The sequence below is a fragment of the Mesoplodon densirostris genome, chromosome 2 (genome assembly GCF_025265405.1).
Source record: "Mesoplodon densirostris isolate mMesDen1 chromosome 2, mMesDen1 primary haplotype, whole genome shotgun sequence".
NCBI classification, from domain to species: domain Eukaryota; kingdom Metazoa; phylum Chordata; class Mammalia; order Artiodactyla; family Ziphiidae; genus Mesoplodon; species Mesoplodon densirostris.
Window position 1 is genome coordinate 46,370,107 of NC_082662.1, and position 27,563 is coordinate 46,397,669.

Genomic DNA, 27,563 nt, shown 5'->3' on the forward strand with positions numbered 1-27,563 from the left:
TGTTTTTGTCCAAGACGAAAACAAGAAAGTAATGGGATGACAAGAAATCCAGAGGAAATGGCTGTTAAAATCTATAAAAACTTCTCAAAGACAAACATATTCCATCTGTGTTTTTTCAGTAAATACAGGACCATAAATATTTATGTCAGGCATATATTTAACATTTCATGTTTGGCCTTTTTCTTAACTCCCTCCCCTTAAATCAAGCTAATTAGTTAACTCCTATGCCCATGTCAGTTTTTTTCCCCCTAACTGATGAAACATCCCCTCAAACTGCTAAAAATATCTATAAAGCAAGAAGGAAGACATACAGGCAATGAGGAGAAATGCCCAGCTCCAGGCAGCTTCAGGCAGGTCTGGGCACACAAGATGCCAACACCTTAAAATCCCCTCCCTCCATCTCGGGTCCTTGGGGAAGGATCAGTTGTTACGACTGAAAAAATACCACCATCCCAAGGAAGATGTCCCAACCTTCAGAAAAGGGTACATCCAGGGCTTCCCTGGTGGTGCAGTGGTTGAGAGTCCGCCTGCCGATGCAGGGGACACGGGTTCGTGCCCCGGTCCGGGAAGACCCCACATGCGGCAGAGAGGCTGGGCCCGTGAGCCATGGCCGCTGAGCCTGCGCGTCCAGAGCCTGTGCTCCGCAACGGGAAAGGCCACAACAGTGACAGGCCTGCGTACCGCAACAAAATAAAAGGGTGCATCCAGAGATGCAGCACGGAGCAGGCAGTGAGAATGGTTCCTTGTACCTCAGAGAGGCTCAGAGTTTCTAGACTCTTGGAAAAGATCATTTGTTCCACAGTGTGGCCAGAAAGGCTGGCAAAGCTTACTGAGGAAGTCATAGATGTTGATTTGGCTTATGAAAAATCCCCCCTCCTGGGCCCCAGAGCTGAAATCACTCAGCTCCCAGCGCCCCTCCTCCAGGAAGCCCTCCCTGATCAGCCATATCCCATAGGGCTTTCTGCTCTCCTCCTCTGCCCTACTCAAGGACCCACAGCCAGTGCTCCAGGCTGCACCCTTTTACTCACCAGGGCACAAGGCACCCTCCCTCAGCCATCATTGCAACAGGGATTCCCCAGAGTGGAGGTTCTGCTCCAGGGGGCACACTGAAAATCCCTGGGGGGATATCTGGTGTCACAATGACTGGGAGTCACTGTCTTTTAGTGGGGAAGAGCCAGGGATGGCCAACTCACTGCCCAGGGTGGGTCAGCCCTACAGTAACTTTTGAATATGTTGCCAGATATTCAAGATATCTGTAAGCAAGCAACCTGGTCATCTAAGTCTAGAACATAGCCCCATAAAGAGGGTCATCTAAGTCTAGAACATAGCCCCATATGTTATGTAAAACATAAACACAAAGTATTTTTTTCATGGTTTTAACATACACTGAATTTTCCAGGAATGGAACTACTTACAATGTACATGGAGGAAAGATGGTACCATGTTTTGTTTGGAACTTGACCAGTTGCTCACCATTTCAGAAAATGAGGTCACCCTCAGTCCCTCCGTTTGTGACGTCTATGCGTCTGTAGCTGGCAGGTTTGGTCAGGGATGCCGGTCACAGGTGTGAACAACTGGCAACTTCTCTAGGCGCTTATATGGGGAAGCACACATGACTTAAGGGTTTCTTCCCTTTCATTTCTTCTCTATAATACAGTTGAAATATTATATGGAATCTTTAAGAACTATGGTGCCGACGGGTTCCATTATCTACCAATTTCATTTCAAGAGTGTACAGGAGGCAGTAAAAGAGGGTCCTGTTAGAAAAAGGAAGTGCTGAGAACCACTGACCAGGCCAACTCCTCGTTTTCCAGATGGGGAAAGGGAGGTGTCCTCCAAAGTCACATAGTGAGGTGAGCATGGGGGGGTTGGGATTCAGCCAGGTGTGTCTGACTCTGCAGCCCTGAGACACTCCGAGGATAGGCCTGGTATGATGTCTTTGACTCCCAGGACCTGTTTCTGGATTCAGTGACACACAGAGAGCCCTGGGCCCATAAGGACCCCCAGGAAGGCAGGCACACGATTCCCATGCGGGCTCCCCAGAGAAGACGAGTGGGCAGCCCAGGCCCCGTGCCAGGGACAGGAGGTGTGGGTGTGCCAGGCTGACTCTGGAAGCCCTGGGAGAGGCAGGCCAGACAGAGGGCCTCAGGCAGGTGAGTCTCCCAGGCCTGGGAGCAGAGTCTGAGGCTTGAGACTTTGGGACCAAGCTCACCTCCCCACTCCCTTTCCCCCCACCCTATACCTTCCCCTTCTCCTGCTGTGCCCCCTGACCCAGCTCTCTCCTCACCTTCAGCCCCCATGCCCGACACTTGACAGCTCTCAATCCATCCCTCCCTCCCCGTCCTCACCATCTTTGCCTCAGTTCAAACCGCCACCATCTTTCACCTAGACGTGACATAGTCACTCCACTGCAGCCAGCGTGATCTTTCCAAAGCTCAAAAATCTGTCCGGTTTTACCCCTGTTCCTAACCCTCCGTGGCTCCCACTACCCACAAGATACCCTCTGAATGCCTAAGCCAGGCAAACAAAACCCTGTACCTTCTATTTGTTCCCACTGTCCAGTCCCTTTCCTGCAGGTTCCCAACACCGCCAGCCTACAGCTGCACCCGGCTGCTCACAGCCCCCCAGACCTGCCCTGTAAGTACTGCCCTTGCCCTTGCCATCTCCCTGTGGAGCAGCCTTCACTACTCCCTCTGCGCTACGCCAGCCCCATGCGGCCCCCGTCACAGCTCCCTTTGCACTGTGTGTGTGGCCCATGTATAAGTGCATTAAATGACAGTTGGAAGGACAAATGCAGAGAAGAATACATCAGGGGAGAGCTGAGAAAGGCCTTGAATGACACTCGAACCTCTGCTACCAGGAAAGAGAGACCTAGAAACACAAGACAGACAGAAGCCTTTCCTCAAAGACACAGGCTCCTAGTGGGGGCAGGGAGGGGAAGGGGGTGCCGGTCAGGCTGCAGACTCCACTCCAGCCATTACAGCTTTACTGGCTGAAACTCACTGATTTCCCTGGAAAGGTGGGGGATGGAAACATAAGGAACATTTCCAAAAACATGATTGAGGGAACTTGAAGCAGCACCTAGAAGTGTTTTCATTCCAAACAGGAGCAGGCCCCGGTGAGGAGTGGGGAGACTGCAGGTCCAGCCCTGGCCCAGCCTGGGCTCTACTCTGGACTGCCCGGCCCAAACAGGACCACACTGCCCTGACTTCTGAGACTGCAAGGGAGGGTGTCTAGGAAGATACAGCTGACGGGGCAGCCTATTCAGGCACATACCATCAACACATGTCACAGAGGAGAAAGGTCCATGAGGTCACACTTCACTCCACGAGAAGGGAGCTGGGTTCTCAATCCAAAATAAATGAATCAGTGCTCGTGTGTTTGGTGCAGTAGCCCCCGACTTCAGTCCCAAGCCCCCCCTCTTTGTTTTTTTTTTTTTTGTACGCGGGCCTCTCACTGCTGTGGCCTCTTCCGTTGCGGAGCACAGGCTCTGGATGCGCAGGCTCAGCAGCCATGGCTCACGGGCCCAGCCGCTCCGTGGCATGTGGGATCTTCCCGGACCGGGGCACACACCCGTGTCCCCTGCATCAGCAGGCGGACTCTCAACCACTGCGCCACCAGGGAAGCCCCCCAAGCCCCTTTTTCACACTTCAGGTTAAGAGTCCAGGGAAAGGTCCCCTGGGCAGGGAAGCTGAGCCCAGTGTTCTGGGCTTCCCAGAGGACTCACTACATGTCTTGGGCAGCCCCCAGCTCCTGGGTCTCAGTTTCCTTTGCTGTAAAACAAGGGGAGTGGACTGGAGGTGTCTCTAAATGTTCCTGTTCTCTTCTCACCCCAAAGAGCCATCATGAATGCCCTGTCAAGAGGCCTCATGACCCAGAGTGGGGGCCGGTCTTGAACAAGACCCTGACTTCTCCCTCCCGCCAGCCCTAGCATTCGGGACTCCTTACTACCTGACAGGCCTGCCACTTCCCACGGCTTTCTCTGGAATGGGCTGAAGTCAGCACCCATCCACCCCCCGACTCTGAGCTCCTATGTGTGCCAGGCCTGGGCACTGGGACACAGAGGTGAGCCAGACACTGGTGCTTCCCTCAGGAGCCCATAGTCTCGTGAGTGACATGAACCCTTAAACAGAAAAAGACTCTGGGATGGATCCGTGCCAGAACTGAAGTCCACACTCCTCTTCCCTCTACAAGGATGAAGGAGCATACCTGCCTCCTCTTATCCTTCCTCTAGCATGGCCACTGCCTCCATGAAGCCTTCCCTGATTCTGCCACTCTCTCCTCACGTGGTTGGCTGCTCCCAGGCACTCTGGGAATCACTCCCCTGCAGCCCTTACCATACGATGTAAGTGATGTGTCCATACCTTGGAGGGTAGAGCTAAATGTTTCATCCAAGCCTCTCCGCAGTCTTGCTAGATAGATCTATTATCCCATTTTACAGATGATGAAACTGAGCCCAGGAAGGCAAAATGACTTCTCCTGAGTATCACACTTAGAAAGAAACGGACCTAGGATTCAATCACAGGGCTGGTGATTCCAGACTACAGTCCTCAGCAAGGGCTGCAGTGATTATCCCACACCCCACCCACAGGGTTGCCCAGAGGCCCAGAGAGGCCATTCCAAGGGGGAAGGAAGTGCACACTCCCTGAGGAGCATCCCTCAGTTACTCTATTGTAAGATGTCAGGGCTAAAATGGCCCTGGAAGATAATCTAATCTCAGCCTCCTATTTTACAGAAAAGGGATACTGAGACCCACAGAGAGCAAGGGGCTTGTCCACATTTATACAGCCAGTGGCCAAGTCAGGATCAGACCCAGTTCTCCAGAGTCTCCATCAGGCATTCACTCCATGGCACCTCACTGCTACCTCTTAAAGGCAGCTGGAGAGGGTAACACTCTCCCTAGTGTTCTGGCAGAGATGGGACATTCACGGGACAACTTGGTTTATGAGTGTATCTTAAAGCTTCTCCCATAAGCTCTGCCAGGTAGGGATCATCGAGAGATAAGGAAACTGAGTCTGGGAGGTGATGAGAGCCATGCTCGGATTCAAGCCAGGTCTGTCTGGGGTAAAGCCCCGGCCATCTCCAGGGTGCTGGGCTGCTGGCCTCCACAACGTGGCACTTCGCGTGTACACAGATGATCTCATCCGTCCTCACCGAGGCCTGTGGCTAGCACTGACCTGCATTCCTGATGCCAGCTCAGTGCCCAGCATCTTTTCTTCAGACCAACCCTGACATCACAGTGTACCATCCTGACGGATGAATCTGGTTAAAGTATGGGGTGAACAGAAAATGGGCCAGAGGGCCTCCTGGGGCTCAGGGCGTGATTTCCCCAAAGCTCTCCTGCTTTCTTCTCACCATCGCACTGCCAGGTTTTGCCTGGTGAGCCGCGGCAGCTTACTGCCAAGCACAGGGACCCCGTCAGCGGACAGGCCGTGAATGAGTGCAGTGTTTGGGACCAGTCAACAAGATGGATGTTGTTTCGGTTCGGCTCCGTGCACCGTAAACATTCTGTGGCAGACGCAGCTCCAGGTGGCTCGCTGGCTCGCGCTCGGCAGCTGGGCCAGCCTGCAAAGGCCCATTAACATGGACATAAACAAGGAGGGCTGGGGGATGGAAGGCAGGAGGCCGCTGGGGTCTGTCCCACTTTCGGAGACAAGAACACAAAGACAGAAATCCAGGAGCCAGGCTGGAGGTGGAGGCAGCCGGGTGGGGAGGAACGAGGCCCCGCCTGGTTCCAATCTTCGCTCTGACGCAGATACCGGGTGACTTTTGTTTTGACAAAATTCACACCTTGTCCAGGCCTCAGCCTCCTCATCTGGAGAAACAGGAAAGGGCTCCACTGTCGGCTGCAAGGAGGCCCTCAGAAATACTTGATGAAGGAGCTGACTGCACCAGCAGCTGCTTGAGGACAAGAACTACATCCGATCCATTTTGGCCCAGTGATTAACAGCATGGGCTTTAGAGACAGACAACTTACCTGGTCTGGAATCCGAACTCTGCCGTTCACCCACTGACGTGTTCTTGGCCAGGTAACCCAACCTCTCTGAACTTCCCTTATCTGTAAGATACAAATGATCATACCTGTTGCACCGGCAGTGGTGAGGGGCAAATGAGACAATGCTCACAGGTGTTTTATAATGCAGTAATAAAAGGTCACTCTCATTCTGTTAGGATTTGTATGCCCCAAATCTCACAGAGCCTTGCCCGGAGCAGGCTCTCAGGATGAAGCGGGTGGCCAAGGCTGGGGAGTGGCCAGGTCTTCTGGATTCTCCCCTCCCGGTCCAAGATGATCTCTGGATCCCTGACCAAGCGCTCAGCCTGCCAGGCGCCCATGTGGGCCTCACAGCCTGGCCCCAGACATCAAGCCCCAGGCCCATGTGGGAGGCTGTCCAACTTGACGAACATCAATTCTCAAGTGCCAGCTGGCCGAAAATCAATGTGTCAAATGACCAATTCATCAAAAGCCAATTAGCCACAAATTACTTCGCCAAGTGGCTACATTCCCAAATTACCTCAACAGTTACCCCAAACTTATTTATTTTAGCCATTTATAAAGATGACAACCATTTGTGTTGGAGGAGATGGTTTTAGTTTTAGTTAATAAGTTTTGATTTTGTGTTCAGAGCAGCATTTTAAAGAAGATTAAGCTGGTCAAAATCAAGGATCATGGGTTGATATAGTCCTCTTATTTAGTATTTACTATTCAGTGTATTTCATTATCAGTTATCAAATTTCAGTGTTTCATACAGGAAATCTTGAAGTTACATTGTGCAGTAGGTTGAATGGTGGGTCCTGAAAAGACATGTCCATTTCAAATTTCTGGAACCAGGAATGTGATCTTATTTGGAAAAAGGGTCTTTGCAGATGTAATGAAATGAAAGATTTTGAGCTGAAGAGATTATCCGGGTGGGCCCTAAATCCAGTGAGAAGGATCCATATGAGGAGCGACACAGAGAGGAGACGACATGACCACAGGGGCAGAGACGGGAGCAACGCAGCCACAAGTCATGGAATGGCAACAGCCACCAGAAGCTGGAACAGCAAAGAATGCATGCTCCCCACAAGCCTCCAGAGCCAGCACCTTGATGCCAGAATCTTCCACAGCTGTGAGAATAAACTTCCGTTGTTTTTTAAGCACCAAGTTTGTGGTAATTTGTTACGGCAGCCTCAGGAAACTAATACACATTTCTTTCATCATTATTTAATGTCATTTTCTGTTTTGCCTATTCTTACTTTTTTTGGAGGGGGGGGATTCTTTTGCTAATTTCTCAAGAAACTTGTTAACTTTAGCTTGTCTGTTTCTAGCAATTAACACACAATAGTGATAGGGCTGCTTTCGCTACTTCTTAGTTTATTTATTACTTTAAGTATCTTTTAGTACTTTTTATGGTTTACAGCCAACTTCTTTTACTCTTTACAATTTCACATTTATGGTTAAAGTATCAAATTTGATACCAACTCTTTTAAAAAAACTAATGAATCAAATCCAGCAATATATGAAAAGGATGATTCATCATGACCAAGTGAGGTTTATCCTCAGAATGTAAGGTTCTAGATTAATCAGCATAATTCACTAAATCAAAAAAATGAAGGAGAAGAGCCTTATGATCAGCTCAACTGATGCAGAAAAAAAATTCACGATAAAAATTCTCAGCACACTAGGAATAGAAAAGAATTTCCTCAATATAATAAAGTATATCAATGATAAACTACAGCTAACATCAAGCTTAACAGTGAAACACTGAATGCTTTCTCCTAAGATTGGGAACAAAATAAGGATGTCCATACTCACCACTTCTATTCAACATATTAGAGGTCCCACAGCTAGTACAAATAGGGAAGGAAAGAAGATGGCATGAAAATAGAAAAAGAAGCATAACTCTTTACTGTCACATGATATGATTACTTACATGGAAATTCCTAAGAAAACTCCAAAAAGAAAAACATGGAAAGAATAAATTAATTTAGCAGTGTCACAGGATACAAAGTCAACATGTAAAAACAATTATAATTCTACATACTAGAGGAATTAATGGGGAAATAGAATTTAAAAAGCAATCTCGGGGCTTCCCTGGTGGCGCAGTGGTTGAGAGTCCGCCTGCCGATGCAGGGGACACGGGTGTGTGCCCCGGTCCGGGAAGATCCCACATGCCGCGGAGCGGCTGGGCCCGTGAGCCATGGCCGCTGAGCCTGCGCGTCCGGAGCCTGTGCTCCGCAACGGGAGAGGCCACAGCAGTGAGAGGCCTGCGTACCGCAAAAAAAAAAAAAAAAGCAATCTCACATATAATAACATCAAAAAAACATAAAATTCTTAGGAACAAAGTTAAAGTTTTGTAAGACCTTTACACTGAAAACTATTAACACCTCTGAGAGAAAGTAATCAACAACTAAATAAATGAGGAGAGATACTATGTTCATGGATGGAAGACTCAATATTGTCAAGATGTCAATTCTAACCAAGTCAATCTATACATTTAATGTCATCCTAATCCAAGTTCTAGCTGGTTTTTTGGTAAAGCTTGACTAGTTAATTCTAAAATATATATGAAAATATTAAGGACCTAGAATAGCCAAAACAATATTGAAAATCAAGTACAAAGTTGGGGGCTCACACTATCCAATTCAAGACATTCTATAAAGCTACAGTCATCAAGATAGCGTGATGTTGTTATAAGAATAGACGAATACACATAGATCAGTGGAAAAAACAGAAAGCCCACAAATAAACCCACACTAATATGGTCAACTGATTTTTCCCTAAAATGCCAAGACAAACCAATAAGGGAAAGAAGTCTCTTCAACACATGTTGCTAGAATAACTGGATACCTGTATGGAAAAGATGAACCTTGACCCTTATCTCACACTGTACCCAAAAATTAATTCACAGTGCATCATCAACCTAAATTTAAAGCTAAAACCATAAAACTTCTAGAATAGAGTATACCTCAAGACAGGCAAAAGTTTCTTTAAAAATGCAGGAAACAAAAGAAAAAGTCAATTAACTAGACTGATTCAAAATTTAAAATCTTTGTTCTTTAAGAAACACCATTTAGAAAATGAAAAGGCAAGGCAGATAATGGGAGAAAATATTCCCTACACATATACCTAACAAGACATGTATCCTGAATATATAAAGAACTCTCACAACTCAATAATAAAAGGATAAATAACCCAGTTGAAAGATGGACAAAGGACTTGAATAGATTTCTCAAAAGAAGATATGCACATAGGAAGATCCAAGGATGCTTTGCATCTCTAATCATCAGGGAAATTAAAGTAAAACCAGGGGACAATAGCAACACTGGCTTATTGGAATGTGGGTAACTGGACACTCACTGAAGGGCTAATGATTGCTGCTATAATGAAGGACTGTCTTCCTGCTGGCCAGTTCTGAAGAGAAAACAAAATGCAAGTCCAGCTTCCTGCAGCTCCGGGTCTGGATGACACACCTGGCTTCATTTGTATGGACCTCCTTTTCCTCCGAGCAGGAAAAAGTCAGAAAAACCTCCTAGAGGAGATGACTCAAGCTAAATACTGAAAGATTACTTGCCAGGAAGACAGGGCATGAAGAGCATCAAAAATGCAAGGACCAGACATGCAAGATCAGGAGGTATCAGGAGCTTTGAGTATTTCAGAGCTGGGATTTGGAAGCCCAAGAGTTAAGATGAGCAGGGGCTGGAGCAGGTGGGGCCCGGTGGGCCACTTCAGTAACCTTGGACTTTATCCTCTATCATGATGGAGTCACAGATTCTATCACTTGGTCCAGTTCTGGACCAAGTCCCAACATGAAAACTGTATTATCCATTCGTTCTTCATTGACTCAAGTATTCATTCAACAAACATTTACTGGGCACCTGCTGTTGACATTCTTGTCTCCCCAGCCTAGAGAGCACACTGCATTCTCAGCCCTGGCTCTTTCTCTGGGATATACAGCCACTACAGAGTGAACTCCTATTAGGTGCCAGGTGCTGGGCCCAATACTATATAAGCAAAATCTTATTTAATTTTCATGTTTTCTCCATTTTGCAGATGAAGAAATGAGAGGCTCAGAGAAGAAACTGGTTCAAACCTTGGCCTATCTGATTCCTAAACCCCCATTCAGATTGATCCATCCATCTGTGCAGAAACAATACCCAAGTACAGGCTGCAGGCCAGGCCCTGTAACCAGCACAGGGGCACAGGTGTTCCCAGTGCTGTCCTTGAGTGCTCACACCTGTCTGCCCATGACTTGCCTCTCCCATCAGAGGGGGAGCCACCTTCCCTCACAGAGGTCCAGGCCAGCCCCAACATGCCCAGGTTGAGTGACCATGGAGCTGTAGGGAGGGCACCAGCTTGGTCTTACGGACTCCCCTCTCTAGCCACTCATGACAACAGATGCTCTGTCCCTTTGCCTCCTGGTGGAAACACCAGGCCCAGAGTGCAAAGGAGGCATGGTGCCAAGGTCCAGCCTCTTCCATGCCTAGCCCACATCTCCCTTTGGTGTGACCAGACCCTGGCCAAATACTGAAGTTCCCAGTACTGCAGCTAGTTGTTAATCCATCTAGAAGTAAGTCAAACAAACAGCAGACACAACCCATAGCTTCCCCAGGAGACAGCTCCCCACACCTCTCTCTGGAGATCCCGCCAAGTCTGTCCTCCACAGCCTGGCAGCCACAGGCTCTACACACTGCCACCTCACCCCAGGGACCCCCATTTCTGCTCCAAACCCTTTTCAGTGGCCCTCATTCCCCAGGCCTGATGGTCACCAGCCTGTGTCCAGAGGATCCCCGGGCTAGCCGGGCTAACTTCTCTGCCTATCAGCCCCTCACTGTTCTGCTCCTGCCACACCCACTGTGACGGACTGAATGTTTATGTCCCCCCAGATTCACATGTTGAAACCCTACCTGCTGTGTGATGGTGCTAGAGGTGGGGCCTTTGGAAAGTGATTAGGATTAGATGAGGTCACAAGGGTGGAGCCCTCACGTATGGGATTAGTGCCCTTCTAAGAGTCAGAAGAGAGCGTACTTCCCTCTACTTTCCCCTATATGAGAGCACAGTGAGAAGATGGCCACCCACAAACCAGGAATCGGGTCCTCGCCAGTCACTCAATCTGCCAGTACCTTGACCTCAGAATTCCTAGCCTCCAGAACTGAGAATTAAATGTTTGTTGTATTTTTGTTACAGCAGCCTGAACGGCTAAGACACATGCCCTGTCCCCAAACATACCTCAGGGGCTTTGCTTTTCTAGTCTCTCTGGCCTCTCTTCTCTCATGTCTGTGCAGCTCCTTGTCCCCATTCACATCTTGGAGCAAAAGCCACCTCATCTGGGAGGGCTTCCCTGACTGATGCTCTGGGAACCTCACCTCATCCAGTTTGACCATCTTTATAGCACTCATCATTATTTAAAAGCATCTTGTTTCTTTACTCACCTATTTATTTTCTGCTCTCATAAACTTGGTCTGTTTTGATCACCACCTAGATCTGAGAGCACTGCCTCAGAATAATAGGAATTCAACAATTCAACTGTCACGTGCATGAATCCCACAAGGCCCAGCTGAAGTGACGTCGCCTCAGTGCAACCTTCCTGGACACCTCTGCTCAGATCTCTCAGAGGTGCAGACCTCACCAACCCCTCCCAAATCTCTCCCACTCGTGCCCAGAGGCCGGGCTGTGGCTGATCCATCTCTGTGTCCAGCACCTAACGTAGGGACCGGTACGCCTCAGGGGTTGAATGAACACATTTTCTCTGAATAAATAAATGAATGCAATTCAGCTTCCCCACCTGTGATAAATGTAAAAGGGCTTTGTCAACAGTAGAGTGCAGCGGGCACTCATGTACATGCACGCACACGCACACACACACATACTCCAGGGCCTGACAGTCACAGGGCCTTACCGCACGGTCTGTTGAACTGAATTCTGGGCAGTTCTGCCTGCGCCCTAACTCCAAGGCCAATAGTCACAGCCACACATGGGCCCTGTGCAGCCCCCACCTCAGTTGGTGTGAGTCGGACAACTCATTATCTGAGCGGCCAGGAGGCAGAGGTTAAGAAAACCACAGAGCTGAGTGCTCCGCAGTCCTGGAGGGGGTGTGGAGAGCTGCCTGCACATGTGAGCAGCAGATGGTCAGCCTGGCCAATCGGGAGGGTTCCATTTCAGTGACAATTCATTTTCAGTAATTATCCCTCTCTCCTTTAAAGTCACCTAAGGTAGCCCTCGTGGGCACAGCGGACTTCTTCCCTGGGAGAACTTTCAAGTTATTTGCACTTTTGGAGATGCGTAGAATTAAAAGCAGATGTGCCAAATTGAGCCTCCTGCTTGCTGCTCCATCTCTGATTTTTTTTCCTGCCGGCCCACTGTAAATGTTTTTAAAATGGGACCCCGGTACTAGACATGTCAAACAGCTGAATTCAAGGTAGAGGAGGCTGCCAGCAGGGAAGACAGATGAAATTTAAAATCCCTTTCGACAGATTAACTAGAGACACTTTGAAGCCATAAATCATGCAGACAGTCTAGAAGAAGCTAATAATGGATTTCGGTTTTATTCGTATATTTATTATCTCGAAGAGATAGCAGAATGCCGGGCCAACGCGCCTGGCTGGGAAATCCACCGGGACTTCCTATGGCTGATTATCAACCAGAGAAGAGGTGGGACAGGAAGGGAGGAGGGACATAAGAACCGACATTAATTATGTACCTGCTGTGTGCCAGGCGCTGGGCTTGGAGTGACTTGTTTGGTTTAAGCCAACCATGTGAAGAAGATAATATTGTTCCCATTTTATGGATGAAGACTCTAAGATACTCCAAGATAACTTGTTCCAGGCCACACAGCCTGGCCTCCCTGACACCAAAGCTCTACTCCTTCCACCCGAAAGAATGCAGGAAAACAGATGGCCCAACGTGACAGCACAGAGCACCTGAGAGACAGACAGACAGACAGCAAGTGTATGAGCTTCTGCACCCCAAGGGGCCAGTGCCCCAAGGATCAGTGCCCTTTTCCACTGCTGGTCCTTCAGTCTTGCTGTGCCCTCTGCCTGGGGTGCCTTCAGTGGTCACGTCCTGAGCTCACAATCATGTCAGGACCCAGCCTGGGTCTCTGCCCTCAAGAGAGTGCCCTGAATTATAGCAGTTTTATATTTGTGTTATATATCCCTAGAAGGCTTCCCTCAAATAAATATGACCGTATCCACTCCTGTATCCTCCCATGGCCACCCAGGAGATGCTCAATGCTGTTTTTATCATTCCCTGATGCCCCAGCACCTTGAATATGAGCATCACATCTACCAAGGGCAGGGGGATGGCCAAGGCAAGACGCTAATATTCACGAAGCACCTCACACATTTTTGGTGCCCTCTCTGTACCAGCACCAGGGATAGAATCGTGAACCAAACATAGTGCCCACATGGAACTTACATCTGAGTACCAGGCACCTTATAAACTAATTTAACCCTATCGACCTAGGGGGACAAGCAACACCCTGAGAGGTCAGAAGGGACGGCCATCAGGGAAGGCTCCCAGGGCAGAGAACAAAACAGGGTCCCGGATCTCCCTTTTACAATTCAATGACTCTTCGTCCACAGCGGTGAGCCCCACACTCTGTGGCACATCAGAATCACCTGGGGGACTTATGAAAAATATATCTGGGCCCTGCCCTAGACATAGCAAATGCGAATCATGTGGGATATGGCCAGGGAAGCTGCCTTGTATGAGTGCTCCAGCGGATCCTGCTGAGCTGATCCTGCTGCCAGCCTAGTGTTTGGCCACCACCAAACTTTAAAAGAAAGTCTCCCTCTTTGGCCTGGCACACTCAAGGCCCTTCACAGCCTGGCTCCAAACCACTCCTCTGGTCTATCTTCCAAGACTATACACACACACACACACACACACACACACACACACACACACACACCCCATATAGTCCAGGCCTAACAGCTATTTACCGTTCCCCTGATAAGCCCTGAATGTGCAAGCCCTCAACACCCCATGCTTCATGCCGTTCCCTCTCCCGAAATGCCTTTCACCCAGTTCCACCTGGGGAATTCATTCCTACTTATCTTTCAAGGTCCAGCTCAAACATTTCCTCCCTGAAGCCCTCCCGGATCTCCTCTGTGCCTCACAGCCTCATGAATTAGCCCCCACTGGGCCCCTGCTATCCCCATCACTGGACGGTTGGCTCCTCAGGGCCTCTCTCCAGTTCTCCGGCCAGCCTGACTCCCTGGCCCAGCACCTGGCTCAGAACAGTGTCCTAGAAATGAACAAGGCATGAGATGGTCTCGGAGAACAGGCCATGACCCAAAGATACAGAGGAGAAGGGGAGGCATCACCGGGCTCCTTGTTCCACTGTCCCAGCCCCACTGCAGACACGCTGGCCTCGTCCCACTCGGGGAGGTTGCTCCTCCTTCTGGGCCTTTGCACCAGCTGTCTCCTCTGCCCCAGGTTCAAGGATGCCTGCTTCCTGTCATTCAGACCTCCCTTCCTACGAGAGGCCTTGCCTGACCGCCCCCAGGCCCCACCACTCACTAACCCCCCATCTGCTTCATCTCCCTTCTTAGCACATACCACTGCCTACATAGTATTCTGGCTGCTCACATCTGTCTGCCCCATTTGAACACAAGCTCCATGGGGCAGGGACTAATATTTGCTAAATCAAGTGGTTTCTGGAAAGCCTGGAGAGCCTTCCTGATCATTCCCGTACACACACACAGGCCTGAGAAAGCCATCCTAGACCATTCCTATGTGAGCCTTGGGTTTTCCTCTCTTATCTGACTCACCATGTTCATGTGTCATGAATTTTAAGGGACAAAATATCTTCAAAAATTGTTTTAGGGCTTCCCTGGTGGCGCAGTGGTTGAGAGTCCGCCTGCCGATGCAGGGGACACGGGTTCGTGCTCTGGTCCGGGAAGATCCCACATGCCGCGGAGCGGCTGGGCCCGTGAGCCATGGCCGCTGAGCCTGCGCGTCCGGAGCCTGTGCTCCACAACAGGAGAGGCCACAGCAGTGAGAGGCCCGCGTACCGCAAAAAAAAAAAAAAAATTGTTTTAAATTCCATAACCCTATCTCTCAGACAGCTTAGATTTCTTTCTTTTTTAAAAAATTGTGTTAAAATACACAGAACATAAAATTTACCATCTTAACCATTTTTAAGTGTGCAATTCATGGTATTAAATACATTCACGTTGTTGTGCAGCCATCACCACCATCCATCACCCTAACTCTTTTCATCTTATAAATATGAAACTCCGTACCCATTAAACAAGAACTCCCTATTCTCCCCTCCCCGCCAGCCCCTGGCAACCACCATTCTGCTTTCTGGCTCTATGGTTTTGACCACTCATATAAGTAGAATCATACAGTATTTGTCTTTTTGTGACTAGCTTATTTCGCTTAGTATAATGTCCTCAAGGTTCATCTACCTCGTAGAATATTACAGAATTTCCTTCCTATTTAAGGCTGAATTATATTCCATTGTATGTATATACCACATTTCGGTAATCCATTCATTGGTCGATGGACACTTGAGTTGCTTCCTCAGACTGCTTAGGTTTTAAAATGTTCATTTTTTTCCACTACACCTATGTGTGTGATTGTATCTGTGCATATACACATACACACACATATTTAACATTTTACTACATATTGACACTTGTTTAGTATTTCTAACACTAACTATCAAATCATGAGCATTTTTTCCCTTGTCACTAAGGATTCTTCAAAAGCCCCCTTTGAACAGCTGCATAGTATTCCATCATGGAATTCACCATAACTTATTTAGTTATTCCTCATTGTTAGACATTTAGGTAGGGTGTTTCCAATTTTTTGCTATTATAAATAATGCTGTTATGAGCACCCTTGAACATAAATCACTGTCTGTATCTCTGAATGCTTCCTCAGGACAACTTCCAAGAAGAGGAATTCCTGGGTCAAAGGGACTGAATATTTTCCAGGCTCACAGAACGTATTGTCAAATTGCCATCCAGAAAGACTGTCCCCATTTACATTCCCACCAGTGACTGGTGAGGGGGCCAACTTCACTGCACGTTGCAACAATAAGCAACAGGATTTCCTTTAGCTTTGCTAATTTGTGAGACTGAAGTCAGACTTCATTTTTATTTGGATTTTATTACTAGTGGGGGCAAATATTTGAAAATATCTTTGGCTATCCATATTTCTTCTGTCAAATGCCTGTTCCCGTCCTTTCTGCATTTTTCTTATCATTTTGGGGGAGCTTTTCTTAGGTATTAAATACATCAGGCTTACATACTTTTCTCATTTTGCTTATTGCCTTTCATTATTGTTTATAAATTTTTACACATAAAAATGTTCTAAATTTTCAAGTAGTCTAATCCAACAGTCTTTAGTTGAGATCACTTCCATGGGCTTTAAGTAAAGCTAGTTCTTTTCCAACCAGACATAAGATAAATATTTCCCTATAATACCTTCTAATTTTTTGTGTGGTTTCATTTTTCACACTTAACTCCTTAATCCATCTGGAATGTATTTTGCAGGATAATGTAGGTGAGGATTTAACTTTATTTTTTTCCTCAAATAGTTAACCAATTGTCCCCATCTGTGTTATTTTTTTCAAGACCCTTATGGCAGGGTTTCTACCATCTCCCTTAGTAGCACCACAGTGTAATAATAATCACAAATATCACATGTATCACTTACACTTTACAAAGCATTATTCATTTATCATTCATTCATCACATTTTTGCTGAGTGCCTGTTATGCACCAGGGACTATTCTAAGTGCTAGGAATCCAGCAGTGAATAAAACAGATAATAATCTCTGCTCTCATGGAGCACACCTTCTAATGGGGGAAGTAAAATAAGTAAGTAAATTATACAGGATGTTCGTGATAATGAGAAAAATATAAAGGAAGGGGGATTGAAAGTATTTGAGGGGAGGACGCACTTCTACATAGGATGCTCAGGGAAGGCCTCACTGAGAAGTATCACTTGGATAAAGACCTGGGTGGGGGGCTGAGCCATATGATGTCTGGCTGTAGGGGGAGGACATCCAGGCAAAGGAAACAGCCAGTGCCAAGGCGCTGAGGCAGCAGGAGACCTAACATGTTCCAGGATCAGCAAGAAGCCAGCGTGGCTGAGGTGGAGCAGGCTTGAAGGCATGAAGGAAGAGCTGAGGCCAGAGGAATAAGGGTGTGTGTGTGTGTGTGTATCATGTAGGACCTCCCAGGCCTTTGTGCTTTACCCCCACATCTGGATGAGATGAGAGTTCTGGTGAATTTTAAACAGAAGAGCAACATCACTAATATTTTAACACAGGGTTTGTCAACCTCAGCACTGCTGACATTTGAGGCTGGATAATTTTTTGCTCTGGGAGGCTGTCTTGTACATTGCAGGATGTTTAGCAGCATCCCTAGTAGCTCACATGTGTGCATGTACGTGCACACACACACACACACACACACACACACACACACCCTGTTGTGACAGTTAAAAATGTCACTGCCAAATTGTTCCTCAGGGGGCAAAATGTCCCCAGTTGAGAACCACTGCTTTAACAAGATCACTCTGACTACTGTGCTGATGGGGGCAAAGGCAGAGACACAGAACCCAACTGAGCAGCTACTGCAATCAATCAGTGAGAGATGATGGTAGTAGCTTCAGCCAGGGTGGTGAGGAGTGGCTGGACTGGATATACTGTGAGTGTAGAGGCACCAGGATTTATTGACAGATCAGCTATAGGGAGTGAAAGGGAAGAGTCAAGGATGACACCAGGGCTTGATCCTGAAGATATGTAAGGATGGAGTTGCCATTTACCAAGATGACGACAGAAGAAGAACCAGGTTTGGGGACACTCCAGGAGCTGTTTTGGTCATGTATGTTTGAGACATGCCAATGGAGACCCTGAAGAGCAACTAGATTGACAAGTCTGGAGTTCAGAGCCCAGATCAGAGCCCAAGACATGACTCCGGATCAGCAGCAAGTCGATGGTGTTTGACACGAAGTGACTCAAGATGAGCCCACCAAGGGAGACAGCATAAACAGAAAAGCAAGCGGTCCAAGGACTAAGCCCGGGGCCGCCAGTGCTAGAAGTCAGGGAGCTGACGAGCAGCGGCCTGAGTAGTAGAAGAGCAAGAGCCGTGTCCTGAAGCTGTGAGAGGGCGGTGCTGCAAGGAGTAGAGAGTGGTCCACTGCATCCAAGGCTGAGCGTTGTCCATTGGGCCCCATGGAAGGCACTAGAAAACTTGGCTAGAGCCAAGAGCAGTTTGGAGGTGAGTGTGGAGTGAGGGCTTGACTGGAGGAGAGCAATGTAAGACGCTGAGCAAAGGCAGCTCTTTCATTTTGCTGAAATGACGTCCCAGACCCCTCTCGGCCATGCGTCTTACTGCTCTCACTGCCACAGCAGCCGGGCGCAGGCATGCTTCCCGGCTTCAGGCAGGGGCAGGCTGACGGCGTCTCCTACAAAACACACGCATGCCAGGCAACCTCAGACAACGACCCTAAAGTGGGTGGCGGGTTGGTTAATGCTTCTGCTGTGCCCCTGACCAGTGGGTATGGATGCCCATGAATAAATACTGTCCCCTAGACAGTGCTCTGAGAGGAATTTTATTTTTTTATTTTTATTTTTTAAATATTTATTTATTTATTTGGTTGTGCGGGATCTCAGTTGCGGCACGCGGGCTCCTCAGCTGAGGCATACATGTGGGATCTAGTTCCCTGACCAGGGATGAAACCCGGGCCCCCCGCATTGGGAGCATGGAGTTTATCCACTGTGCCACCAGGGAAGTCCCTGAGAGGAATTTTAAAGACCCCTTGGAAGGTGAGGCAGCTCAGGAAGGCACTCTTTTTTTTTTTTTTATTGGAGTATGGTTGATTTACAATGTTGTATTAGTTTTAGGTATACAGCAAAGTGAATCAGTTATATTGATACATACACATATATCCACTCTTTTTTAGATTCTTTTCCCCTATAGGCCATTACAGAGTATTGAGTAGAGTTCCCAGTGCTATACAGCAGCGGTCCCCAAACCCGGGCCCGCTGACCAGTACTGGTCCACAGCCTGTGAGGAACCGGCTGCACAGAAGGAGGTGAGCGGCAGGTGAGCAAGCGAAGTTTCATCTGCCGCCCCCCATCGCTCCCATTACCCCCTGAACCATCCCCCCCACCCCTCACACCCCCAACCCAGTCCGTGGGAAAATTGTCTTCCACGAAACAAGTCCCTGGTGCCAAAAATGTTGGGGACCGCTACTATACAGTAGGTCCTTATTAGTTATCTATTTTATATATAGTAGTGTGTATATGTCAACCCCAATTTTCCAGTTTATCCTTCCCCCTTTCCTTACCCCCCAGTAACCATAAGATTGCTTTCTACATCTGTAACTCTATTTCTGTTTTGTAGATAAGTTCATTTGTACCTTATCTTTAGGTTCTACATATAAGCAATATCATATGACATTTGTCTTTCTCTGTCTGACTTATTTCACTCAGTATGACAATCTCTAGGTCCATCCATGTTGCTGCAAATGGCATTATTTTGTTCTTTTTTATGGCTGAATAATATTCCACTGTATATATATACCACATCGTTTTTTTTTAACATCTTTATTGGAGTATAATTGCTTTACAATGGTGTGTTAGTTTCTGCTGTATAACAAAGTGAGTCAGCTATATGTATACATGTATCCCCATATCCCCTCCCTCTTGCGTCTCCCTCCCACCCTCCCTATCCCACCCCTCTAGGTGGTCACAAAGCACCGAGCTGATCTCCTGTGCTACTATGCAGCTGCTTCCCACTAGCTATCTATTTTACATTTGGTAGTGTATATATGTCCACGCCACTCTCTCACTTCGTCCCAGCTTACCCTTCCCCCTCCCCATGTCCTCAAGTCCATTCTCTACGTCTGAGTCTTTATCCCTGTCCTGCCCCTAGGTTCTTCAGAACCTTTTTTTTTTTTTTAGATTCCATTTATATGTGTTAGCATACGGTATTTGTTTTTCTCTTTCTGACTTACTTCACTCTGTATGACAGACTCTAGGTCCATCCACCTCACTACAAATAACTCAATTTCATTTCTTTTTATGGCTGAGTAATATTCCACTGTATATATGTGCCACATCTTCTTTATCCCTTCCTCTGTTGATGGACATTTAAGTTGCTTCCATGTCCGGGCTATTGTAAACAGTGCTGTAATGAACACTGGGGTGCATGTATCTTTTCGAATTATGATTTTCTCTGGATATATGACCAGGAGTGGGATTGCTGGATCATATGGTAGCTCTATTTTTAGTTTTTTAAGGAACCTCCATACTGTTCTCCATAGTGGCTGTACCAGTTTGCAGGAATGAACTCTTGCACTGGCTCTCCCCACGTCCCCTCCCCGCTCTGTTTCATTCCCTCAGCTCTCATACCTGTTCCCTGGGATCACCTCCCAAGGAAACTACCTGCCCCAGAGCATGAAACTCTCTGCTGTCGGGGGAAACCAGGCTAAGACAAATGGGAAGGAGAGAGAGGAGAAGGAGGCTGGAGGTGGATATGGAGTCACGAGAGGGTTTGGGTTTTGTTTTTTTTAAAGACGTTAGAAATAACAGCAGGCATGTATGCTGATGGGAATGATCCAGGGGGAAGGCAAAACTTGATGCAGGAAAGAGTGGAGAATCATTGGAGCAGTGCTGTCCTTGAGTAAGTGAGAGGAGGTTCCACAGTCATATTTACAAAACTGGGCCACAAAGCGAGTCTGAACACATTCGAAAGGACTGAAATGAATAGAACATATTCTCTGACCACAATGTAAAAGGTAACTCGAAATCTCATAAGTTTGCAAATTGAAAAGATGCCCCGGAACTGTGGGTCAAAAAATAGAATGGAAATTAGAAAATATTTTGAAGTAATTGATAATAAGAAATCTACATATCAAACCTGTGGGATACTGTTAAAGCAGTACTTAAGAAAACTTTATGGTTTTTAATGTCTTAAACACATTTATCAGAAGAGAAATGTTGAGATTTAATGACTTAAATGTTCATTTCAAGATTTTTTTTGAAAGAGCAAAATAAAGCAGGATGAGAGAAATAATAAAGATATAAGCAGAAATCAATAATACAGAAAATATACACAGATGTGCACATACACAATAGAGAGGATCAATAAATTAGCCTAAAGTTGGTTCTTTGAAAACAAAAGTAAGATTGACAAACAACAGACAAGACAGATCACAAGAAAAAAGTAGGAGGAACAAATAAGTAATACCAGGCATGAAAAACAAGACAACACTTGATGCTACAGGAAACATAAAGATACTTAGACAATATTTTAAATGTCTTTATGCCAATAATTTTGAAACGTAGTCAAAATGGACAAATTCCTAGGAAAATATAATTTAACAAAACTTTAAAGAAGGAATAGAAAACCTGATTAGTCCTATAGGCATTCAAGTAATTAAATAAATGGTCTGAAATCTTCCCACAAAGAAAACTCCAGGCCCAGATCCCTTTTCCAGTGATTTCTACCAAACGTTCAAGGAAGAAATACTTCTAATCTTATACTCACTCTTCCAGAAACTAGAAGAGGGAATACTCCACAATTCACTGTATAAGACTAGGAAAACCCTGATATCAAGCCTCAAAAAAAGACAGTATGAGGAAGGAAAACTATAAGTTAATTTCAATCATGAACATAGATGGGAAAATTCTAAATAACATATTAATAAACTGAATCTAACAGTACATAAATAGGAAAACTACATGATGACCAGGTTGGGTATATTCAAGGAATTCAAAGTTGGTTTATCATTTAATGTTATTCATCACATTAACAGATTTAAAAACAAAATGAGCATCTCAATAATTGCAGAAAAAGCATTTGATAAAATTCAACACCCATTCATGATTTTAAAAGAAAACTGTTAGTCAATCTGGAAAAGAAAGGAACTTCCTTACTATGATAAAGAGTATTTAGAAAAAGTTAACAGTCAATTTCACAGTTAGTGATAAGCTATTGAAAGACCTCCCGTTGACACTGGAAGCAGAAGCGGTGCCCTCCATCCTTGACTTCCATCCTCCAGCCTCCAGTCCAACTATATTACATAGTATGTGCTATATAAAAATTTTACATATTATATTCTGGAGGTCCTAGCCAGAATGGAAAGGCAGAAAAAAGAAATAAAAAGATTTAGGATGTATGAATACAGCTGAAATCCACACCCAGGTTTCTCTGATTCCAGCTCACACAGAGGACTCCCATCTCTGATTCCAACCTGCGCTTTACCTGTCTTTTCTTTTTTTTTTCCATTTCACCAGTCTTCAATCCTCCCCCTACTCCCTCAGCGAATGCCTGCTGGGCCTTCTGTGAACCCACTGGTCACCTGACATTTTCTGCTTCTCCCTGCTCTGCCCTGTGGTGTGTTTCTGAAGACGCTTCCTCACAGACTGCATGCGGGGGGCCAGGACCACTCTTGGATTCTTCTGTGAGCTGCACTGTCCCGACCTCAGCTTCTTCAGCTCCTTGTGGGCAGGACCAGTTCTGATCCACCTGGGCTCCTAGCCCCTCACACACAGCATGCCCCAGCCCACTTACTACACGACGAGTGAGCAGATGGAAGGTGACAGCAGCCGCGAGACTGTCTCCCAGGCAGGGCTTCTCAGCTGCTTCCTTTCTTCCTTCCTTCCCGCTGCCCTGCACTGAGCAGCTACTCTGTACTGGTCCTCTGCTGGGGGCACTGGGGACATAAAGGGGCACGCCGAGACCCAGCCCTTCCCTGGTGTGCTGACAAAGGCCACACAAAGCACTGGGAGCAAGAAGGTGCCTGACCCAGCCTGTAAGATCAGGAGAGGCTTCCAGGAGGAGGGGGCTTCTAAACTGAGCTACAGAATATGAGAGGTGTTATTGTGTAAAGGAGGTTGGAGGTGGGAGGATGTTTGGGGCTGAAGAGCTACAAGTGGGTCCCTGCGGGTAGAGCACAGTGAGAGTCAGCAGGGAACAGTGAGACCAGAGACGTCGCTCCTAGAATGTGTGGAACTGTGAACCCTCCTGCTAGAAAAATGCATGAATGCATCATAAGATTGTGCACATACACTGAAGCCCACCCTGGACCCCAGGGTTCTAAGAATCTGGGCTATATCCTGAGGATGGCAAAATCGAACTGTTCCAGATTTAGTGGAAGAAAGATACAAGTGAGCTTCCACTGCTGTCCCCTTTCACCCATGACCTTGGCCAAGATCCAAAATAATCCCCCCAGGGCCAAGCTTGACCTCCTGGCTGGAACAGACACTCAATCCAATACGCGAGGGTCTCGCCAGCACTGGGCAGAGCATGCCGGACAGAGGCCTTGCAGTGACCCCATCACTGGGAAGGAAATGTCACCATCCCCCTCGTGAGCGGCACCATAACCACCAAGATTGCTGAGCACTCAAGCAGGCATGGACAGGCGTGTGCCAAGCAGACAGGAAAGAGAAGAAAGTTCCTAAAACAGGACACGTGTGAGCAGAGGACATGGGCATGAAAGAACCTCGTGCTTCAGGGGGGCCTGGCTGGAGGATCCAATGCCAGGATGCTGACTGGACATGTGTGAGAGAAGTTGGCCCCTGTGGGCCAGACCCCAGAGCTTAGATGCTGTCCTGAGGGCAGGAGAGAGCCAGCATCCAGTTTAGGCTTAGAGAGCGCACTCTGGTTGGGTGTGAAGAAGGATCCGTAACCGTGGTGGTAACTGCCATGCTATGTCCAAGGGGGTGCCCGACCCCTTGTACATGGCATGTGTACATGGCAGTGTACATGGCAGGGGAACCAGGGAGAGCATCACTGAGGAAAGGGGGGTTTCTGTGTTTCTTTTCATTTTGACAGATAACAACTACAGGCCTGCTTGGTGATGGACACCAAAGATCCAAAGGAAAGAGTGCCTGCCGGCTTGTTAACCATCACAGCAACTACACTGGGCATTGGCTGCAGGAAGGAAAGACTGAGCGAAACAGATATTGGCCTAAAAGGACAGGTTTCCTCCATGTCAGCAAAGGCCCAGCTGGTCAGGAGTCCAGGTCCCTCCCTCAGCAGACACATAAGGCCAAGACCTGCACAGGGTTAACCAGGGGCCACTGCAGAGTCACAGAGTCTATAAGTGGCCACGGCAGTCCTAAACCTGGTCTGTCCTCCCTCTTTCCCCAGCCTGGCTGCCTCCGAACCCCAGTGGGCCACTGAAGCAGCACAGAGCCTGGGAGCCGGGAGTCCCGTGTCCACGTCCCAACTGCCACCATCGTGTGGCCCTAGCCAGCTCCTCTCACTGCAGCCTCAGGCCAGACGGCAGTCAATAAGTTCCTTTCCACCCCTAAAATTTCACACACCCAGAAGCCAAAAGGCAGAAGGAGCCAACGGACATAAAACCAGAAGTGACCATGGAGGAACCGGTCAGGAAGGCCACTGGAAGAGGCAGGGCCGGTCCAGGCAGCTAGAAAACAGAGGCAGCAATGGGAAGGTGGCTGCTGTGGTTAGGGGCTGCCTTGACTCACCAGAAGAGCTCAGGCAAGTCACGTCCCACCTTGGCGCCTGGACTTCCTCATCCACAAACTGGGGTCAGCAGGAGTGAGCTGGACCGGTTGCGTCCAGGGTCTTTCAGCTTCACACTGACAGCACAAGCCTGAATAACAAAGGACTGAAACCAGGATCTGCCACTGGGAACTATGTGACTTCAAGCAAGTCCTTATTCTCTCTAAGCCTCAGTTTCCTCATCTGTAAAATGGGGATAATACCCCCATAGGGTTGTTCTAGAGATTGAACTACACCAGGTGACGCAGAGTAGCTACCTGACAATGACCACACTCTCCAGCATGACCCCAGGGGAGGCTAAGGGAGGATGTGGTCTGTGGGCTCTGCCAGGCCCCTGCTGCCCCTCTGAGCTGCACCAGGTCTGCGGCCATCCGGCCAGGCTTCTGGGGAAGCCTCTCCAGCCCACAGCTGGGCTTTCTCACCACATTTGGAGGCGTTTTCCTTGGTCCCGGTGGGTTATCTCCTTCCCTCTCCCCTTGGCCCACAGGGTGGCAACTCTGAGAAGGCCTGTCCATCTCCTCAGGGCTGGCAGGAGGCTCCCTATAAATCAATCAATAAATTCCAAGCAGATGCACACACGTTGTTTTGCTTGGAACCTTGGCTCTTTCCTACGGTTGCCATGAAACCAGACTCTCAGGTGATTCACAATTTGACGGGGCCGAGCCTGGATCCACCAGAGGGTGACGATAATATTTTCTTTCCTGTCTTACCTCGGAGACAGGGTGCGGTTTTTTTTCCAGCCCTCTATCCTGGGCTGACAGCAAACCCAGGTTTACTCAGTGCATATTTATAGACCCCCAGGCTTGGGGAAGCCAGTAGCAAGGATGGCCAGCATTGCTGTCGGGCTTCCCAGTGTGCAGACGCCCTCCCCCATAGGACTCCATTTTCCTCAAGCTCCCTACCAGGCTCTGCCTGAGGAAACCAGCAGAGGGTAGCTGTGGCTAAAAGCTGAGGCTTTGCTCCTGATGGTCCCAGATTCGAGCCCCAGGTCTGACACTTCACCAAGCCTCAGTTTACATTTTTATTTTGTAAATAGGGATAATACACTTGACAAATCATAGAAAGGTGAGATTTAAATTAAAATAATATACGTTAATAGCTTACCCAGGACCAGCACATTTTAGATATTCAATAGACTGTCACTGTTAGTGTTAATAATATTCTGAGTGCTCAGAGAAGGGATAGCTAGCCCTATGACAAGGTCATACTGTAGACCCTGTTATCCTATGTCATACACCATGTCGTCGTCGTGTGGAGGAGGTCAGCCGCCTGCTCCAGCTGGTTCCATGGCTTTCTCTGCAGCCCACTGTACAGGGGGCACCAGGGCAGCCAGTCAAGGAGAAGAAAAGGAAAAGAAGATACACCACAATGGGTGTGCCTTTGTGCTGGGCCCCATCCCATGAGGCAGGGATGTGATACCCGGAAGCTGGAGTTGAGGTGCCTACCCAGCACAACTCAGCCCATTCCTCGGGCAGCCAGGCTTCAGGCCAGGCAAACACCAACTCCCTTCATGAAGAATGTCCAGTAAATAGGGAAAATATCTGAGTCTGCATCCAGAACAAGTTAATGACTCAACTACTTTTTGTTGTAACCAAAGAGAAGGAATATAAAAAAGCTACGCATCTGGTTTAAAAACAGGCCAGTCCCCACACACCTTTTCTGGCTAAAATCCCGACCTGCTCCTCCCTGGATCTCAGCTTTTCATCTGATGGCAGGTTTCTGAGATCCCCAGGGCTCTGCCCATCTGTCTGAGGGGCCTGGATCTGAGCCTGCCTGTCGGATGGGTATGTAGAGTCTAACCACCACAGGGTTTACTGAGCACTCGCTATGTGTGGGCATCATGCTGTCTCCCTCCCTTCTCTCCACAGCCTGATAAGGTGGGGAGCACCAGCACTGTGCCCACTACACAGAGGAGGAACGTTATCAGGCAGAAAAGTTAAGTAACTGACCCAAAGTCACCAAAGAAGTAATGGCAGGATTTGAAACCCAGGCAGTCTGGCCCCTCAGCCACTCTGCTGCCCCTACCCTTACCCTGTCCCATTATACAACAGACCTACACACACACACACACACACACACACACACACACACACCGCCTATGTTGAGGCAGCTCCCAGAGTCTAGGCTCAGCTGAGATTCAGAGCAGGACTGTGACCTTATTATCTTTGAGCCTCAGTTTCCTCATCTGTGAAATGGGGATAACAACTACCTCACAAGGCTGTCCTATAGATTAAACTACACCAGATGACATACGGTTTCAGAGGCGAACCTGACACAGCCTCCCTGCCCTTAGGAGTTAATGGGACAGTCAAGCATAGAGAATTACAACAAGATGCAGACAACACAGGCCTCAGCCTGGCCTCTGCCCACCTCTCACCATGACCTGCTCTCAGGGTACAGCTACCCCCAACCTCCCACAGAGCAGTCTGGCTCTTTACTGACTCTGGGCCTCTGCTCTCTGAACCTATCTGCCCGGAATGTCCTTCCTCACCCTTTTCCTTGGCAAACTCCTAACTCATCCTTCAGGACTCAGTTCATCAGCCACTTCCTCCAGGAGGCCTTTTCTGACTACTACAGGTTAGGCTGGTGCCTCTTCTAGCTCTGGCTTCTCCTCTCTCCATCCCAGCCCTGCTCACCCTGGGTGGACACAGCTGTTACATACTCTCCTCCAGCAGGCTCTGGCTCATTTAGGGCTAATGCTGTGTCTGTTCACCTGGGGTCCCCAGCACAGGGGCTGGCCCAGGTCAGTGGATGTTCAGTGGATGTTTAGTGGATGTTTGTGGCATGAATGAGTCAGTAACTCAGCAGATGGATGAGGCAGTGATGGGTGGCCAGAACACCTCCCTGAAGACCCAGCTCTGTGCCTCTCCCGCTGTGAAGTCCTCTCTGCTCCCTGATGGCATTCTGTCCATCCACCTCCTTCCCACTGCTCCTTTAGGACACCCGTACTGACCCCTTCTCTGGACTGGGCCCAGGGAACATGGAGATGCACCAGAGGGGCTCAGGAGGGACTGCAACTCACAGGTAAAAGTGTCACACGGGGTTCTCCCAGCAACCACCAGCACTGGGAGGGAGGGGGCTGTG

General features: G+C 48.0%; 1 protein-coding gene across 3 annotated transcripts in view; it reads right to left on the minus strand.

The window, feature by feature from the left end:
- The window catches only part of GLIS1 (GLIS family zinc finger 1), a 230,082-nt gene that overhangs the window by 106,922 nt on the left and 95,597 nt on the right, over positions 1–27,563 (minus strand). For 2 of the 3 annotated variants that reach the window (XM_060083707.1, XM_060083698.1), the window contains exon 3: positions 5,978–6,058. The exons of the other annotated variant lie outside the window; for it this stretch is intronic. In XM_060083707.1, the coding sequence (XP_059939690.1) occupies positions 5,978–6,058 (81 nt within the window). The remainder of the gene's footprint in view (positions 1–5,977; positions 6,059–27,563) is intronic. 3 annotated transcript variants of the gene reach the window in all.